General features: G+C 31.2%; 1 protein-coding gene across 1 annotated transcript; it reads left to right on the plus strand.

The window, feature by feature from the left end:
- Positions 1-638: 638 nt before the first annotated feature.
- On the plus strand, positions 639-2,630 carry LOC120143282 (photosystem II 10 kDa polypeptide, chloroplastic-like). The gene is made up of 5 exons (XM_039157646.1): positions 639-840; positions 1,721-1,779; positions 1,901-1,956; positions 2,214-2,266; positions 2,371-2,630. Exons 1-5 carry the CDS (start codon positions 684-686, stop codon positions 2,463-2,465), a joined length of 420 nt encoding a protein of 139 aa, XP_039013577.1. The 5' UTR covers positions 639-683; the 3' UTR covers positions 2,466-2,630.
- Positions 2,631-19,815: the final 17,185 nt, after the last annotated feature.

The raw sequence follows: 19,815 nt of genomic DNA on the forward strand, positions 1-19,815 counted from the left end.
GAATTAAATATTATTTTGGTTAAATTCCAAGTGTGGTAGTTGAACAAGACAGTTTTATAAGATTGATAATGTAGGTGGTGAAGTGAGGATTCAATTTGCATTTTACATATAAGATGCACATAGGAAATGGATAAGATTGGCGATGTGGAATACAATTTATAAACAAGTTTCGGATTAATTTAGCAAGGACGATGGTATTCTTCAAATAGGTGAGAATGATAAAGAAAAGAATTTGGAAGTTTCGTATGTAAGGGTATTGTGATTTTTTTCATAATTTCTTGTTCGGTCATAACTAAATGATTTATATAGTTTTCATATTTGAATCGGATGCAAGTTTGAAAACGTAACTAAAAAGCAGCAGATTTTTTTTATATTTATATTCGATTGATTATTAAAAAAAAAAAGCTGTGGTGCTGAAGCATTTGTAAGACAAATAACGAAACAACAAAACCAAGTGGAGATAGCAACGAATGAGCCAATGAAATGGGGTTAATCCTGATAACGTTGTGTCGCGTTTGCAAGCATTCATATCCAGATATGAACCACACATGCATGTCCACGTGTCAAGACCACGTCCACCATCTCCAGATTTTCTATCCCATTACCAAATAGAAAAGCAGAGGCAAACGTTTCTTTTGAGGTGCACATTTTGATCAGAGAAAAAGAAGGAATTGTGAGTAATAATGGCAGCCTCAGTTATGGCATCTTCAGTTAGCCTCAAGCCTTCTTTCAGAGTCGAGAGATCGGGTGTGAGGGGTCTCCCGTCCCTTGCAAGGGCACCTTCTTCCTTCAAGGTTGAAGCCAGTGGCGGCAAGAAGATCAAGACCGACAAGCCTTATGGTTATTATCTCACTCTCTTCCTATTTTATTTTAATTTCATCTTCAGAATTTAACATTTTATGATAAGGAAAGATTAGATTTGTTAGAGAGTTTGGTTAATATTAAACAAGGTTTAGATCCAACACTTGGACTTGATAATAGAGTCAGTTAAGTACAATTTAAGAGTACAGGGAGAGATTAAACCACCTACAAATTAATTTAAAAAAATAAAATTGAAGTTTAAATTATGATAAAAAAATTAAATTAAAAGAATAGTTTACATAATAATATAGAAAACAGAATCAGTGATTTCATTAGTCGAAAGAAATATTATTCTACCCACGTCTGGCTGCAGGATATATGTATATTGTCAATTATTAATAAAATATATAAACATATACTATTTTTTATAATTATCTCAGACTTAAATTTAATTTTTAATGTATATGAAATTCTTTTACTAAATATAATTACGCTCTTTTTAGTTAATATTAGATAATTTCAATTGAAACTATAAGATAAATAATGAAAATAATTAGATTGTTTAATAAATAAACATCTTAAAGGATAACATGGTCAAAAGTAAAGTTAAAATAAAATAATGTTAAAACTATTCTCTATTAAGTGGTAAGTAGGTCATTATCTACTAATTTTTTTATACTTTTTTCTTAAAAAAATTAACAAATAATTTCAATTTTAGACTATCGAACGTGCTTAAAATATTAAATCACTTGTAACTAAAAATATATTTAATCACTGAAATTATTAATTTTTGATGAATTAAATGTTTTTAAAGGATTATCAAGCAGACCTTAACTCAAAGCTCAATTAACAAAAATTTGGGACTTGATATAAAATGATCTAATAAATTTTCAATAATGGATTTTGAATGTTTTCAAAGGTATCAACGGTGGTATGAACTTGAGGGATGGTGCTGATGCCTCCGGAAGGAAGGGCAAGGTTGGTATTCCTCATTCTTTCTAGCCTTTTCTGTTTGTGCCAAAAAAATAGTTGAAAATTTATTGCATATACATTTATATTGTATATATCTTGAGAATTTAGCCATGTAAATTTGATGCAGGGAAAGGGTGTTTACCAATTCACTGACAAATATGGTGCTAACGTCGATGGTTATAGGTATGATGAATTATCTTCATGCCTACCACACCTACTACCTATTTATATATACATGCATTAATGAACGCATAATTTTATATCAAGAGATGAAATTATAAAATTTCATGGATAAAATTAGATTATCAATAGAATCCATAAAAATATTTAAATTTTACGATAATTTAAATTTTTTAAAGAATAATTATCTCCTTCAACTTCCTCGGTCTATCATTGTATAAAGTTCTGATATATATATATTTGTGACGGTTGAAACGCAGCCCTATCTACAACACCAACGATTGGTCTCCCAGTGGTGATGTTTATGTTGGCGGTACGTATACAATTCAACTTTGGTTCAAATACTTGTGACACTCAAAGAAGTAAATTTGGTGTGATCGTGGAACTAAATATGTTATAAAATGCCGTCGCTTGCAGGTACTACCGGACTGGCAATCTGGGCCGTCACGCTCGCCGGAATTCTGGCCGGAGGTGCACTTCTTGTTTACAACACAAGTGCTTTGGTACAGTAGATTTCTCTACGGTTGTCGGAATATAGCCTGTCCAATGTAATTGTTCTAATCGGAGAACCGATCCATGAAGTACTTTGCATATCTTTTATGTAGAATATTTTGCCTTGGACTGAATTGAGGTCTATGTATTTATAACTTTTAATTTGCTTTTCTGTTGTTTTTTCCATGAACAAAATTGTCTGGAATTACTTATATGTCACGAATATGATATCGAACTGACACGAAAAAGAGGTAACCATGTATTGCAAACATAGAAAATAAGATCTAATTTATGTTACATCACCAAAATAATATGAGAATAATTTTAAGAGATGGTACGTTTTTAAAACTAATTTCATCGGAAAAATTCGATTTAATGAATTAAATACGAAAATAATTATTATAAATTATATTAGATATTGTCAAACATTGTCTGTTGACTTTTATATTATTAAACTTTCAGTTTTGTCAATTACAGTAGTTAAATTTAATTTTACATTCAATTATATCACTTCGCCTTTAAATTATTAATGGACAATGACAAGCTAACACTTGTTGTAACACTCCGAACTTCGGGTTCATAGTTTTGGGTTGAACTGAGTGGGTCTTTGATGAATTGGATAGTCCATTAAGAAGAAGTGGGCCAAGTTTGGGCTAGTATTAAACCCAAAAGATTATAAAAAGGGTAATTTTGGAATTGAGATCAAAGTAAAAGGACCAAAAGAGTAACTATCACATTTTTAAAGACAATGATGATATTTTTTGGCTTTTACGGCGTGGATTTTGAGAAAAATATAATAACTTTCAACAGTCTCTTCTCCTCATTCTTTATTCCTCCTTTTTTTTTTCTTCCTTTTTTTCTTCCATCGTCTTCTTTAAACTTCATGGATTAAGAATGGTGTGGTAAAGGCTTCTTTTGTATTTCATCTAGCTTTAAATCAATCTTTAAGTCTTCCAACAACATCGTTTAAGGATTAAGAGTCTTGCTTTTTTTGTTGGCTAGAGAAAGTGGGTATAGATTGTTCAAATTTAAATGGAGATGAGAAAACAAATGTAGTTGAAGAAATGAGCTTCGTGTCTGATTCCTTAACTAAGGTAGTATATTTCTAATTATTAGTGGTGTTATGACTTTCATAATCATGATGCTTTGTTATGATTTAGATGTTTACGAATGTTAGGATTTTTACTTGATTTATGCTTAGATGATGTTATTGTTGTAAAGATTGTTTTTAGGGTGTTAGATGACCCTATAAGACTCTTTAGTTTTATTTACTGATTTGGGATTAAACTAGAGTGTTTGAGAAGGTTTTTGAGTGATTCTTGAGCCTTATTCAAGATTTTCTAGGTTGTAGTATCGATATTGTTCTTGTAGTATCGATATTGTTTTTGTAGTATCGATATCAATATCGATATCAATATTATTCTTGAAGTATCGATGCTCATATCAATACCAGTATCAATATTGTCCAATACCAAAATATTCAAAACATTACTCGTTGCATCTGAGTGTCTATAGATTGTTATAAAATGTATAACTAAGCTTAGAAAAGGGACTTAAATTATGAAATGACCCAAATGCCTCTAGGAGACATAAATTATCAAAATACTCTTAATGAGTAAGAAACTTTAAAAGTACCCTTAAAGGGGTGCATATTGAACGATCACGAACGACGGATCATTGTGAAGGATATGCTTGCAAACAAGGTGGTGTAGTATACGAATTGTTGAACCTATATTTTGATATAATAAATATGGGCAAAATGTTTTTGGACTTAATTGAATTTGTTTAAATTATTCAAAAATAATTCAAATTCCAAATTAATTTGAAAAATATGTTTCAAATGTTTTCTAACTTTGCTAAACCTTTTAAAAAAATACTCGAATTTTTTCGCGCTTTAAAATCGAGTTTCCAAGAATATTTTGCTCAAAGGATCGATCCCTTATATTCAGTAGGTTTTGGATCGATCCCTTCACAAAAAAGATCGATCCCTCAAGGAAAAAGGATCGATCCCTTGCCCTAAAGGATCAATCCCTTCCTTGCAACAATCGAATAATTTTAAAAATAATTGATCCCTTTCACCAAAAGATCGATACCTTATGCATTAAATTCTATTTTTTGTTGTAGTTGTGGCTATAATGATCCACAACGGCTCCAGATGGCTAGAATTGATACTTTTTGAATGTCCCTTAAAGTTTAGGGACTCGTTCCCCGATTTGAATATCATTGGTCAGCAAAAAGAATGGAAAATGTGGGATTTTTGTTTCAAACGTGTGATTGAGGGGAATTGAACCCCTAACCTTAGGAATGAGAGCCCATGCCCTTCCAACCGAGCTAAGCTAATTACTGTTCATTAAAATAAAATATAAAAATTATCATTTTTTTCTTAATTGGATCAAATTATTCAACTAGAACCATCTTCCCCATTTGAAAACCAAAATAGAGCTTAACCAACCCGTTTGTTGTTGAGCCTCGATTGTCGTCGTCCAATCGGAGGTGTAGTACGCTGCCCGTTCCAAAGTGATCAGTGACCACTCGTGACCAAAAGCCCTATGTTCTTCGTCGTAAATCGATGTCGTTAGCTATGAATCGATGTTCGAAGGTTTGTCGTAAACCCTGGCCACCGTATTGTTTATCGCAATTTTTGGCCCAATCAACCATCATTTTGTCTCACTTTCTACATCGTTGAACTCCTCGCTTCGTTCCGAGCAAAACCCAACTGATGGGTCTTGTACTATCATCGATTTCGTCGTATTTCACTGAGGGAAGCTTTCGATCGTTTTCTTTCGTTTTTCATTTAGCTTTGGGTTAGTGTATGGGCTGCTTTTAGTTAATTTTGGTGGGTGCTTGAATAAGGAGTAGTTGATCATCGAAATTTGCCCCATCTAAATCATCACGCACCACTACACGCCACTGTCGCACGTGGGGCTTCTCGGCTACCGATGAATCTTTTGGAAATGATCCAGTTGGACTGAACCTGTTTGTCTTAGATTGAACCGGTCTATTTTCCAACTAAGTCAACTCATCTAAATCAATTCAAACCGTTGACTTTGACCAAAAAGTTAAAATTTTATGTAAAAACCTACTTAATGTTTTTCGACGTCTTGAGTCCGAATCCGAAGTTTGTTTCTCCAAATTCAAACTCGGTAAGTTTTTTTTGATGTTTTATCTCCTGACTCGATACTAATTTTCAAATTTAAGTTTTGTTTCTAATGCAATTTATTTTTCCATGTATTCTAGATATTATGAGACATGAAATTAAAGTACGAGAACGATCAAATAAATTTAAAATGATTAACTGACGTGGCTCAAAAATCAAGATAATAGTCTACAACCTTTTGCATAATTTTCGAAACTCATTGATAACGGGTAAATGTATGAATGTAAATGATTGGTCAATTATGTGTATTTAATTATTGTTGGACTCGAATTGAACATGGTATAAAGGCATAACAATGTATAAGACTCAAATGGATCGCATAAGAAATTGGAAGACCTACCGGAAACAGTTCTAAGTTTAGTGATTAATTAGTAAATAAATTGACCTCAAGATCTGTAAATTCTGGTTAGTATCTTTCAAGGTTAAATGCCATGAATAATTGGTTAAAAATTACAAAAATAACCCTACGGAGTAAAATTATGAAAATGCCTTTGTATTGTAAAAAAAGACCAATATTGACCCTAAAAGTGAAAAATAACCCTAAAAAGACATACTTGACCAAATTACTAGATAAAGCACATATGTTTGGATTGAACAGAATTACCAAAATGTCCTCGAGCTACGAAATAACTAAAATAAGCTCCAGTATTCAAATGACAAAAATACCCCTAAACCCTAAAAAGATTAGAATACCTTGAACTCTAAGATGACTGAAGTAACATCGAGTGTTAAAGTGACTTAAATATCCTAATGACTTGGAATAAGTGAATGTTTTTGGATAAATTCTAGAAACACCAATAAACTTAAATGTTGTATCGTCCCTAAAGGTTATGGATCATGACACAGTCATATAGAGCATTCTTGATACTGATACAATACATAAATAAATAATACCACCGAAATACCTATTTGTCTCATCGATAATCGATCAATGACGATTCTAAATGTAATCAGTTCAGCTAGCGCAATTAGTATTAAGAAGAAAATATTCATGAAGGAATCTCGTATGAATTATTAGTAAGTATGTTGTAATACCCCAAATTTTTTAGTGACCAAAACATAAATTTTGAAAATTTAATTACTAAAGTGGAAAATTGAAAAAAAATTAGGGACTAAAAGGGAAATTTTTAAAAGTTAGGTATTTTGATGTTTTCATGGGAATCATAATTTTGATCCGGAATTTGTGTTAAAAGTTATAAAGTAGTAAAATCCGAAAGAAAATCGGATAATTAGATCAAACCAGAATTTTACGAAAATTTGAAGGATGAAATATAAAGGTTGGAAATATTATTTTCAAATTTTATAACAGTGAAATTTAATTTGGATAGGTGGTATTAAAGCCGATTTTGCACATTTAACTGAAATTGAAAAATTTAGTAGCTAAATTATAGTTTTTGAAAATTTGCAAGGGCAAAGGTGGAAAATGAATTTTTATTTGTTCATATTTGATTTTGGAATATTAAAAGGGATGATAATGCAATGTCAAGTTGAAATTATCATGTTTCATTAAGGGTAAAATGATAATTTCATATTAAAAGAATTTTAAATTCATTTATATTAGATTAAGCCAAGTGTATTATGTTTTAATTGAAGAAAAATCAGAAATTTTCAGTTTCTTCCAGCCCTAAAACGTGCACCACCATAGCTACAAGGTAAAATATTTTATTTTATTTTAAGCTTTTTCGATTGATTTTTTGATTAAACTATTAAATAGAGAATTAATCCCCTTGAAATTATCTATCATTTGATATAAATATTACATGGAGATCAGCTTATATGATGAGTTTGGAAATTAGGGTTTATGTAGGAGTTTTTGATTTTGAGGAATTGATGAAAGTTTTTTATGTTTTTGATGTTGGAGATTAATTCTAAAGCTTGTATGGTGATTAAAACTACTTGAAATTGGGTGAAATTTATGTTGGCGATGACTTAGGGTTTTGAGAATATTATGATTTGGTTAAATTATGCTAGGGCTTTGATTGTAGAAGCCTTGAAATGTTGTTTAGAGGTGGAATTCATGCTTAAATCAAGTGAAAATCAAGAACCCTAACCACTATGATATTCGACCTTAAGGAATTAATTTGGGAAAAATTGTGAAAATTTTCCCTAGGCTTATAAATGATGTTTGAAAGGTTCTACAAGCTTTAGAAAGTTATTTGGGCCATTTTGTAATTTTATGAAAGTTGGGAGACATATTCGACAATTATAAAAAATTATGAGGTTTATGCGCAAATGCTAAGATGATGTACTATGCTGGAATTGAAAGTTAGATTATTGAATTTGATGTTAGAATGTGAAATTTGACTATTTTGGAAAGTTGACAAAGTTTGAGTACTAAATAGAAAATATTAAGAAAGTTAGTGACTTAAGTAGTAATAATGGAGTTTTCGAGGTATTGAGCTGAAAATTAGATGCTGGAAATTTAATTAAGTTGTTTGAAACTTGAATTGAAGCTAAAAGGCAAAGGAATATTTGAACTAAAATGGAAATTTTATATGAATTCTAAAAGAATTCATAAATGGTAGTTAAAATGGAAAGTTGAAAAATGTTATGTGAAGTTTGGGTGAATTGGATAAAAAGGAATTTATTGGTCAATTTGAAGTATTAAAGTCAACATTGATGATGTGATATGAAATTCGTATCGAATGAGCATCGAAAGGGTTTTAGGAATTCACTTTCTATTGTGTGGCTATGTTAATAGGTTTATAACATATGGGTTGAAATGTATATGTTATGTAAATGGTGTTCATTTAGATTATGATTGAAATCAATATCAAACAATTTTAAAGCTAAGAAGAAGCTTAAGGACATAATATGAAGTGCTAGGAAGGTTTACAAGCTAAGGACATCATATGAGTGCATATTTAATTCTTATTTGTGTTATCGAGCAAACATTGGTTTGCGATGAGCCAGTGATGGAATTACTATGGTAAAATGTAACTTCTAACTATTATGTGAATTGTGATTCATACATATATGTTCAGTTAATATGCTAATAGAATTAGCGAATAAGCTGAAAATATAAGTTAGTGAAATCTACGCAGATTTATGTTATGAACAGTAAGTTTAGAAAAGCATAATAAATTATACAGAAATGATTAAAGGATAATTTTTACACCTTGGATTTGTATTTCAGTATAGTTTCGTTTAAAACAAACATATACTGATTTTCATAGGTATACAAAAAGATATAAATTTTTAATCGATGATAGGTCAGAAAGCAGAGCAACAAATTCTACTTAAAACAACTTCTGTTAATCAACTTCGAAAATTCACTATAAATTGTATAAGATGAACTAGAAAAAAAGTTCCTTATATAGTTAGATTCGCATTCAATTCTAGTTTCTATTGGTATAAAAGGAATAATTTTTAAGTGTGTAGATTAATATAGAATAATATTTCTTTGCAAGTAGTGCATATTGTCAGCATATAAAACTGGTCATAAATTATGTTTTCATGTTATTCCTATGTTATAGGTTATTATAAATGCTCAAAATAAGTCAACTTTATTACAATTGATATGAAAGTTATGATATTTATTACATGATGAATATGATGTTTAAATCTTAAAGAAAGATAATTGGCGATGATTATGATATATAAATGTTATGTGGAAATGAAATGTTTAGGGTATGAACTGCCCATTATGTTATGATATGAGGAGTTGGATATTTTGATATATTGATATCTTTGATAATTGAATAATATATAATAATTAATAGAAAATCTCATTTTATGTTGCATTGAGAGTCATATGTACATTTGGCATGCCATTAATGTAATACCCCAAACATCGGGTCAGTGACTAAAGTGTAAGAATTCAAAATTTAGTGGTTTGATTTTTATAAATTGAAATGTTCAAGGATTTATTTGGAAATTTTTGTTTATAATGTATTATCAAAGATTTAAGGATGGAAGAGAAAAATGATCTTTTGGCATGAAATAAATTTAAAATTCATTTTAATGCTATATTAACATGTGAGGAAATAAGAGAAACGAAAAGAAAAGCCTAGAGAATTCTCTTCATCTTCTTTTCTTCTCTTCCACCGTGAACTCCATTGCTAATGTGGGTATTCTTGAAGTTGATTGTTTCTTTAATTTTTGAATTGGTTTTGAGTTTTTGGATGGTATAGAAGCTTAAGAAAGCTTAAAGATGATTAGAAACTATAGGATTGATGAGTTAATGGTGATTTGGTAAAATGGGTTTTTAAGGGAGTTGATAAAAATTGATTAGTATTTAGATTTTAATGATATATTTGACTTGTAAAAGGTTTGAATAATATGTTTGAAGTATTAAATCAATCTAAATTGACCACTCAACCTGAAATGCGAGCGACTGCTTGGGTATATAACATTAAGACTAATGAAGATCGTGATGATCCAGAGATCATCGCAGGTACTTTCCAACTAATTGATAAACATGTTTTGGTATTTATTGACCGAGGATCAACTTATTCCTATATTAGTAATAAACTAGTGAGAGATTTGGGAATCCAATTAGAAGCTATAAGTAGTGAAGTTATTGCGAATAACCCGCTAGGGCATAGTGCTCGGGTGAACCAGATTTGTCGAGGGTGTCTTATAAGGATTAAGAGAACTGAATTCCCTGCTAATCTGATGGAATTACCCTTTGATGAGTTTGAGGTTATATTAGGAATGGATTAGTTGTATCGTTACCATACTAATGTTAATTGTCGATTGAAGCAGTTAATTTTGAGAAGTTTTGATGGATTAGAGATAATTGTAGTCAGCGAGAGAATTAATCCATTATCTAATGTGATATCGGTAATGTCGACTAAGAAATTAATGTTGCAAGGATGTCAAGATTTTATCGCTAATATGATTAATACTCGAGCCCCAAATATGAGATTAGAGGACATTTTGACACTCAGAGAATTTCCAGATGTGTTTCCAGATAAATTACAGGATTACCTCCAGATAGATAGATTAAATTTAAAATTGAGGTAATGCTTGGAACCTCACTTATTTTGATGGCTCCTTATAAAATGGCACCGAAGGAACTGAAGGATTTAAAGGCTCAGTTACAAGAGTTATTGGATAAAGGATTCATAAGACCCAGTGTATCACCTTGGGATGTGTCAGTGTTATTTGTAAAGAAAAAGATGGTTCAATGCATCTATGTATTGATTATTGGCAGTTCAACAAGGTGACAATAAAGACTAAGTATCTTCTCCCGAGAATCGACGATTTATTTGATTAACTTAAGGGATCTTCAGGGTTCTCTAAAATTGATTGCATTCTGGTTGTCACCAACTGAAGATACAAAAAAGGATATTCAAAAAAATGGTTTTAGGACCCGATATGACCATTATGAGTTTGTGGTAATGTCGTTTGGATTAACTAATGCACCGGTAGCGTTTATAGATCTTATGAATAGGGTATTCCAACTGTACCTCGATCATTTCATTATCGTCTTCATTGATGATATCTCGGTTTATTCAAAGACGAATGAAGAACATGATTCCTATCTTCGAGTCATTTTTCAAACACTTCGAGATAAGAAGCTTTATGCTAAGTTGTATAAGTGTGAGTTTTGATTACTTGAAGTTGCATTACTTGGACATGTAGTATCTACAGAGGGGATTCAGGTGGATCTCCAGAAGATTAAAACTAAAACCTTTATTGTTGGAGTGAATAAAAGAGTCTCAAATGAGAGATGAAAAGTGTTTAGCAAGAATAAAACAAGTGGAAAAGGTGAAATCAAATACTTTGAACTAAAGTCTGATGGATTTTTATACTACAGAGACCGAGTTTATGTTCTAAGTGATGAAGAGTTGAGGAAAAATATAATTTTGAAGTGCATTGTAGTCTGTTGACTATGCATCCAAGAGGGAACAATATGTATCAATATTTACAAGGACAATACTGGTGGCCATGTATGAAAAGAGCTATCACAGAGTTTGTTGCAAAGTGCTTAGCTTGTCAACAAGTAAAAGCTGAGCATCAGGTACCTTCAGGATTTTTATAATTAATCTTTATTCCTCGATGGAAATGGGAGAAAGTTATGATGGATTTCGTAACGGGGTTACCATTGACACCGAACAAAAATGATTATATTTGGGTGATAGTTGATAGATTGACGAAGACAGCGTATTTTATTCTTATTCAAACTAATTATTTGATGAATAAATATGTTGAATTATATATCAAGGAGATTGTTAGACTTCATGGAGTGTCGAGTTCAATAGTATCTGACATATATCCAAGGTTCACATCAAGGTTTTGGAAGTCTTTATATGAAGCCTTGGGTACTCGATTGAACTTTAGTACATCTTTTCACCCACAGACAGATGGTCAATCTGAGCGGACTATCCAGGTTTTGGAAGATATGCTAAGGGCATATGTAATTGATTTTAATAGATCTTGAGAGAAGTATTTACCGCTTGTAGAGTTTGCGTATAATAACAATTATCAATCGAGCATTAAAATGTCACCGTATGAGGCGTTGTATGGAAGACAATGCAGAACACTGCTTAATTTGTACGAATTAAAATTTGGGATGTTCTTGGTCCTAATTTGATTAAAGAAGTAGAAGAAAAGGTCCAGGTGATCCAACATAACATTAAAGTGGAAGCAGACAAACAAAAGTCCTACGCATATTTGAAAAGAAATGAGATTGGGTATCAAGTAGGAGATAAAGTGGTTTTGAAAGTCTCTCCTTATAAGAAAGTGCTTCACTTTTGGCGAAAGGAAAAGCTCAATCCTAGATTTATTGGCCCGTATAAGATTATAAAGAGAGTGGGACTAGTGGCATATCAGTTGGCATTGCCACCAGAAATGGAGAAAATCCACAATGTTCTTCTTGTTTCGATGCTTAGAAGATATCAATCAGATCCTTCTCACATCATAGCACCAGAAGAGATAAAAGTTCCAATCTGACCTGACCTATGAGGAAGAACCAGTGCATATTTTAGCACATGCAGTCAAACAACTAAGGAACAAGATGATTCTGTTAGTTAAAGTTCTTTGGAGAAATCACAAAGTGGAAGAGGTGACATGGGATCGTGAAGAGGACATGAGAAAACAATTTCCTCATCTCTTTGTGCAGTGAAAATTTGAGGAAGAATTTTCTTAAGGGGGGAATTGTAATACCCAAACATCGGGTCAGTTACTAGAGTGTAATAATTCAAAATTTAGTGGTTTAATTTTTATAAATTGAATTGTTCAAGGACTGATTTGGAAATTTTTATTTAGGATGTATTATCAAAGATTTAAGGATGGAAGGGCAAAATGGTCTTTTGGCATGAAATAAATTTAAAATTCATTTTAATGCTATATTAACATGTGAGGAAATAGGAGAAAGGAAAATAAAAGCCTAGATAATTCTCTTCATCTTCTTTTCTTCCCTTCCACCGTGAACTCCATTGCTTAGGTGAATATTCTTGATGTTGATTATTTCTTGAATTTTTGAATTGATTTTGAGTTTTTGAGTGGTATAAAGCTTAAAAAGATTAAATATGATTAGAAGCTATGTGATTGATGAGTTAATGGTGAATTTGTAAAATGGGTTTTTAAGGGAGTTGATGAAAATTGATTAGTATTTAGATTTTAATGATATATTTGACTTGTCAAAAGTCTGAATAAGATGTTTGAAATATTATAAAGGATCGGGAACATGTTTGTAGAATGGGTGTGATTTTTTGGTTTTAACCGTTTTAGTGAAAATTTTAGATTTTAAAGGGGATTTAATTGATATAAGTTGGTTGTGATAAATGTTATTGAGTTAAAGGGTATGAATAGAGTTAGAAGTTTGAGATTTAGGTGAGTTTTGGGTCAAATTTGAAATGAAATAAGTGAATTCTGGGCAAGGGTATCGGTACTGGAAGAACAATAACAATAGTATATGAATGGATGAACAAATCGATATTGAAGGGATAGTATTGATACTGGGGGTATCGATACCAATAGTAGGGTACCGATACTGTAATTGAAGAGGAAATTCCATAATGCAATTTGAGTATCGATACTGAGGTAGGTATCAGTACCATAGAAGGTAAGTATCAGTACTGGGTGTAGAGTATCGATATTGTTCAACCTGAAATTGTGAATTATGTGTTTTATTTAGTTTATGTAAATGCTAATTAGTTAACAATTATTTGAGTTCTGATATTCATTTGGTCATGTTAACGTGTAGATTTCAATCGAAATCAAGTACCGAACGACTCGCCGTAGTAAAGAGATTGAGCGAAAGTGAAAAAGATTTTGCTTAGGGCTTAAGTAAGGCAAAGGTGAGTGCATACTACTTTAATGTATTAATACAAGGGAGGAAGACTTGTGATGAGTCAACTTCCAATGATTTTAACTAAAATAGAATTTTGAATAGTTATTTATGTAAATTTTGTTTGGTTTTACTTAAATTGTATTGCAAATGCACTGTTTTAATTTCATTACTATGAATATATGTTCTATACGAATAAATGATAATTTGAACAATGATATGTGAAATATTTATATGGTTAAAGCCCAAAGTATGTGCTATGAGAATTAGAGGTATAATTGGTATGCCAACAGTCGAGGGATTCTACGCGGTCCTTCGGGACAATTCTATGTGGTCCTTCGGGGCAATTATACGCAGTCTTTCAAGACAAATCTATGTGGCACTTCGGTGCATATTCTACGTGGCACTTCGGTGCAAAATTCTACGCGGTAGTTTCGACTGCAATTACAGTGCACAACCTCAAAATACTCACATACCTTAAGTTCTCAGTGATATACGTTGGGCTATTTAAATAAGTTAATATGAATTGAACAGTGCATAACAATATATGTTATTTATATGAAATGTATCTTGTTTTACGTATTCAATGTTTCTTTTGAAATGTTTAAGCAAATGTTTTAATGTTTTATTGCGCTCATTTATGCCTCACTAAGTTAAAGACTTAATGTGTGAGTACATGTTGGTTCAGAGAAGTCAACAGAGTAAAGCTAAGTCAGGATAACATACCTTTAAAGAAGATCAGATCAGACCGATTTGAACAATAGGTGATTTTGTTATTTTGAAATTTTGTTGGCATGTACTACAAATGTTTAAATTGCAAATGCTCTGATCTGTTTTGTAAATATAATATTTAGAGTTTATGTAAATATATTAAGTATTTATTTTCATCTATAATATTAATTTCGATATTAACTTGCGTTAGGAGAGCTTCGCCACTAAAATAAAGATAAAAAGTCAAATATTAATCGGAATTTCAAAGAGTCAAGCAAGTATTGTGTCAATGTTACACCTCAGATTCATATTCGGGTTGTGTACGGGTCGGGGTGTGACAATTAAGTTAAGTACTTTCCACTTAAGTTATAGTACATTCGTGTACATTATGACTTACACCGTTGGTGCTCATGTTATGATTGCACTTGGAGTGCATTATATGTTTCAATTAAGATTGGCATCGTGATGTGCCCCGTGTGCACCTTATTTTCTACTCACGTACCTGGCATTCTCATAAATATGCATTGGGCTATGAATTTGAAAATATGCTATTAATTTGAAAAATTAGTTATGAATCTGACATTAAGCTATGAATCTGCAAATAAGATATGAATCTGAAAATAAGTTCTGATTTAGAAATTACATTCTGAAATGTGAAAGTATTTATTATGAACATTGAATATGAAAATGAATATGTGAATGAATATGAAAGTGGAAAATGAGAATAAAATAAGAAAGTTCTGAAAAGTATTTGAATGAAATAGAGTATAAAATGGTTGTTATGATTATTATTGATTATCATGGTTTTGACAAAATCATGAATGATGATTTTTAGGTCTCTGATTAGAGAAAGACAACTTGAATAAATTGGTTTGGATATTTAATGATTTTATTTGAATTTAAGTTTAATGTTTTTAATTGTTATGATATTTTAAGTTTTATATAAAGAAAATAATGTTATGATGTTGTTAAGTTGTTTAATATTTTATGTCACCTTAGTTTGTTTATAATGTCTCACTATGTGAAAACTTAGCGTGTGATGATTTTCACGCGTAGGTAAAGAAGGGCAAGTGAAGTAAGGAGTCCAGTTGGCATCAATCAAAAAAGAACAACTAAAGGTATCGCTAATGGCATCCTACTATTTTAAATTTTCTAGATGACATGTATACGAATAAGAAATGTCTAAGATATATTATTAGGGTTATAAATATGAATCGAAGTTTTATATTTTAGATAAAAATTATATTTTTCGAGAACAAAGAAATATTTTAAAATTAGGCAGTTTTTAAGAAATATTATTTACTATGAACTACTAAACTTCAGCCTAAAATTAAGCTTGATTTATACGATAATTATTATTTTACGATTTTACACAATTAATGGAATAATTGTAGAGTTAATAATGGAACAAAATTTTAAGCATTTATTATCATGAATGTTTGTAAAGTTGATATGACATCTTTAGCTCGTATTTTGAGACATATACAGTTATGAGTGTTACAATATTACTATTGTGATATGATTAGTTTGATATGACTCTAAATTCATATAGTTCAATATAAATCCTAGATATCATAATTTTTTTTTTCATGATTGGATTAACTTACCAATAATATTTTAGGATTCAAAATGTCAAAATGCCCCTAGCAGGCTGAGTAATGGAATCCCTCATGATATAACTATATGAATCTTAACTACTTCTATATATATATATATATATAAATCTTAAATTATTCTGCTGTAAAGGTTCCTGAACACCTTCCTGATACACCTGGATCATAAATGGTCCTGAAGTATCAATTTTAAATGTTTGAGTAGACCCATAGTAATCGATCCCTTTTAATAGGGACCTCGTTCCTAAAAGCTGATCAATTTACATAAGTTTTAAAGTTTCCATTCTTGATAACTATCAAGTGCCTCCAAAAAATATATGGATCCTCTAGTGTGTTCCCCATCCACAAAGTTATTCTCTGTGTTTTACAAAAAGTCTAACTCTATTATTTGAAACAAAAACATGATTTTTGATTTCTAATACAAGGTACAACTAGCTCCTGATTTTTGATATTACTGGTATTTTTGAAACTTTTTTATTTAGATACTATCTAGGTAGGTTAGAGTATGGAGGTTTAGCTATGATCAAGCTGGTAAATTCTTATGGACCTAACGTAACCCTTGGTAGGCTCTTAGACCTCGAGATGTTTCCTTGGGTAGGCTCTAAGGCCCCAAGGGCATTAGCTTAGGTTGGTTCCTAGGTCCCATAGACCTAGGGTAAGCCCTTATGGATGCAGTTCTGGGGAACAACATATAGTGTACGGTTAGAGGGCATTTATGTGATTTAAATAACTACAATGTCATTTTTAAAATATTATGTTGGATCACGATTCTGATATTATAGTTTACTGCTCAATCTGGTTTCTATTGGATATTGTATGGGGTAGGAGTTTAGAGTACGGAGGTTCAACTTTGATCAAACTAGTAATTCCTTATGGACCTAAGGTAACCTTTTGATAGGCTCTCAAGCCCCGAGATGTTCCCTTGGGTAGGCTCTCAGTCCCCAAGGTATTCATAGGATAGGCTCTAAGGTCCCAAGACATTCCCTTAGGTTAGCTTCTACGTCCAATGGACCTAGGTTAAGTCTTTATGGATGCAGTTCCCAGAATTGCATATCGGTGTTTGATTGGAGGGTATCATAATGATTTTAAAACATGTTTTACTAAAATAAACTAATATTATTTTTAAATTATGATTACATTTATTCTGGTTTTAAGGGAACACACTAGACATCCTATTTCGATCTCCTGAATCTGTTCCTCTGAACTGTAAGCTTCCTGTTTATTACCTGAAGAAATATCAGTGGAACCTTTGCTCATCATTAATACCTGTAAATGCTTGAATAACTAAGGAAATTTCATACTTTACCACATATATGTTTGTCCTTTAGCATATCATCTGGTAGTTTTGTATTACTGAGCTTTCCCAAAGCTCATTCTGCTACTTACAATTTTAGGTTAAAGAATCAATCATGTGCAATTGTCGACTCAATAATGGAGTTCATTCGGTGTCACTTGCAAAGTACGGTACCAATATAATTAGGGAGCATGTAGGTCATATTTTGTTTGTATATGAGAGTTAGTGAATTGTTTCGATATTTATTGTGTTTCTGAATTTTGTTTTAACATCTGAACGTCTTATAAATTATTGTAGTTATTCTGACATGGTTTTACATTTTTAAATTATTCTTGGTAAAATTTTAATTTTTCCTAGATTTTATTGTGGGTCGCTTCGGTGGCCTTAATGTGACACCTCGGATCGGGTTACCCATATCAGTCTGAGGGGGTTACACAGTTTCAAGTGTGAATTGAGGGAAAGTATGATGAGAGCAACTAGAGTGTCATTAATGAATAATTAACTGAAAGTCGAGTATCAAGCTAAAAATATATATACCAAGCGGGTAGCGATAAAAATAATTTTCGTAAGAATATAAAATGTTAAAGATACCTTTAAATGTGAAAATGAAAAAAATGCCTTTGAGTGTTAATTGACCAAAATATAGTGCTCTAATGAACTAATAGATGTGAAAGACTAATAAATCATTGCATAATGTTTTAAATGAGAGAATCACTGAGATAGTGACGAGTTAGGGTTGTGATAAGTTACGATAGTGACATTTACCTTGATTACCCTTGTGTAGCTTTGGTTGATGTATATTGAAACGTTTAGCTCTATAAAAGAGATTAAAAAATGAGATAATAATGTAGCGATAATGTTATATGGGTGAAAATCATAAGAACCTTATGAGGTAAGATTCCATAAGACTTATGCATTTATTTGACGCTCGGGAAATGATAAGGACATTCAAATTACTTTTATTTGTGTGACGATCGTTCTATTTATTGAGAAATATTCAGATATATCCAATTTAGTACGAGAGCACTTTAAATGGTAGTTGGATGTTGTTGTGATGCTTCGTAACCCATACACGAGTACTCTAGAGGAGTAGACTAGTCAGGTGTTAGATGTTGATGCTTCGTGACCCAGATCTCACCCTAGATACTTGGTAGTGAAGGTCATTTGGACATAAGATGTTAATACTTTGTAACCTATATCTTATACAGAGTACCTATGTTGTAGGTTGGAGGGGTGTGAGTCTCGTGACCCTAGATTACATCATGATGCCTACTTATGTATGTATGCAAGTCATAAGATAGAGGAGTGTGAGTTTCTTGAAGCTAAGTGACCCCGAACTACTACACTAAGATGCTTACTTATTGATGTATGATTAGTATTGATGGTTATGCGAGATTGGGTACTATCATTGTGTGTTGCATGATGATGCACAATAGTGTGATATTGAGGCCATATACCTAGTATATGTTTACTCATAGCGATGTCTTTAACAGGGACTAAGGGAAGCATGTGACTCATATTATAGTAATAGAACCGTTAAATCTTAAGTGGGTAGCACTTAATTATGATTATGCATGTATTTGTTGTTTATCACCATGTCTTCTAGCATGCTCATGTTTATGAGATTCATATGCTGCTCTAGATTAGTGATTATAATATTGGACTTTATAAGCTCAACGTTTGGATGTTTATGTTCGTATGTTAGTATATTAATTCGTTCGAGGAGCACCGTCACGGCAAGATTTCTAACTTTTTCTATAACTGCAACAACTATCGAGAGTTATCTAACTTTTAATAAAATTATCAATAATTTTAATTTCGACAAATATTATAGGAAATTCAACAATTAACTTAAAAACTACCATCATTAGTTATAACTCCTAAAAAATCGTGAAAGGTTTTTGGATTTATCTTTGAGTTGTGCAACATTTCTCACAACTATGATAATGTTGAAACTCTTGTAGCTTTTTCAATGACCAAGTCAATTTTCTTGTAGTTACCATGAACAATTGAACATATACATTGTTCAATGAATGACATAAAAATAACAAAATTAATTCTAATTATTAAAAAATTATAGTAATTTTTTCAGATTTTCTATTTAAAAAATATTCGATATTTTTCATAATTAGGATAATTGTTAAAAATGTATAAAGTTTTTAACAATTTAATTAATTTTTTATCGTAATTACTACAGATATCGATGTATGTACAAATTTTTTAGTAACTAACTTATTTTTCTTGTAATTTTGCCAACCACTTCAACGATCAGAGAATCGATAAATATTCTTTTTTTTTGTGAAAAAATATCAGAAGTTTTCTAATTAAAAAAAATAAATATCAACTTTTATTATTT

The sequence above is a fragment of the Hibiscus syriacus genome, unplaced genomic scaffold (genome assembly GCF_006381635.1).
Source record: "Hibiscus syriacus cultivar Baekdansim isolate YM2019G1 unplaced genomic scaffold, ASM638163v2 tig00110840_pilon, whole genome shotgun sequence".
Lineage (NCBI taxonomy): Eukaryota > Viridiplantae > Streptophyta > Magnoliopsida > Malvales > Malvaceae > Hibiscus > Hibiscus syriacus.

What these genes read in the sequence shown, in the direction of transcription:
- LOC120143282 (XM_039157646.1), top strand. Translation starts at nt 684, where the DNA reads ATGGCAGCCTCAGTTATGGCATCTTCAGTTAGCCTCAAGCCTTCTTTC. An exon ending in GCTAACGTCGATGGTTATAG is followed by an intron (nt 1,957 to 2,213) that starts GTATGATGAATT and finishes GTTGAAACGCAG; the next exon opens with CCCTATCTACAACACCAACG. An exon ending in TGGTGATGTTTATGTTGGCG is followed by an intron (nt 2,267 to 2,370) that starts GTACGTATACAA and finishes CGTCGCTTGCAG; the next exon opens with GTACTACCGGACTGGCAATC.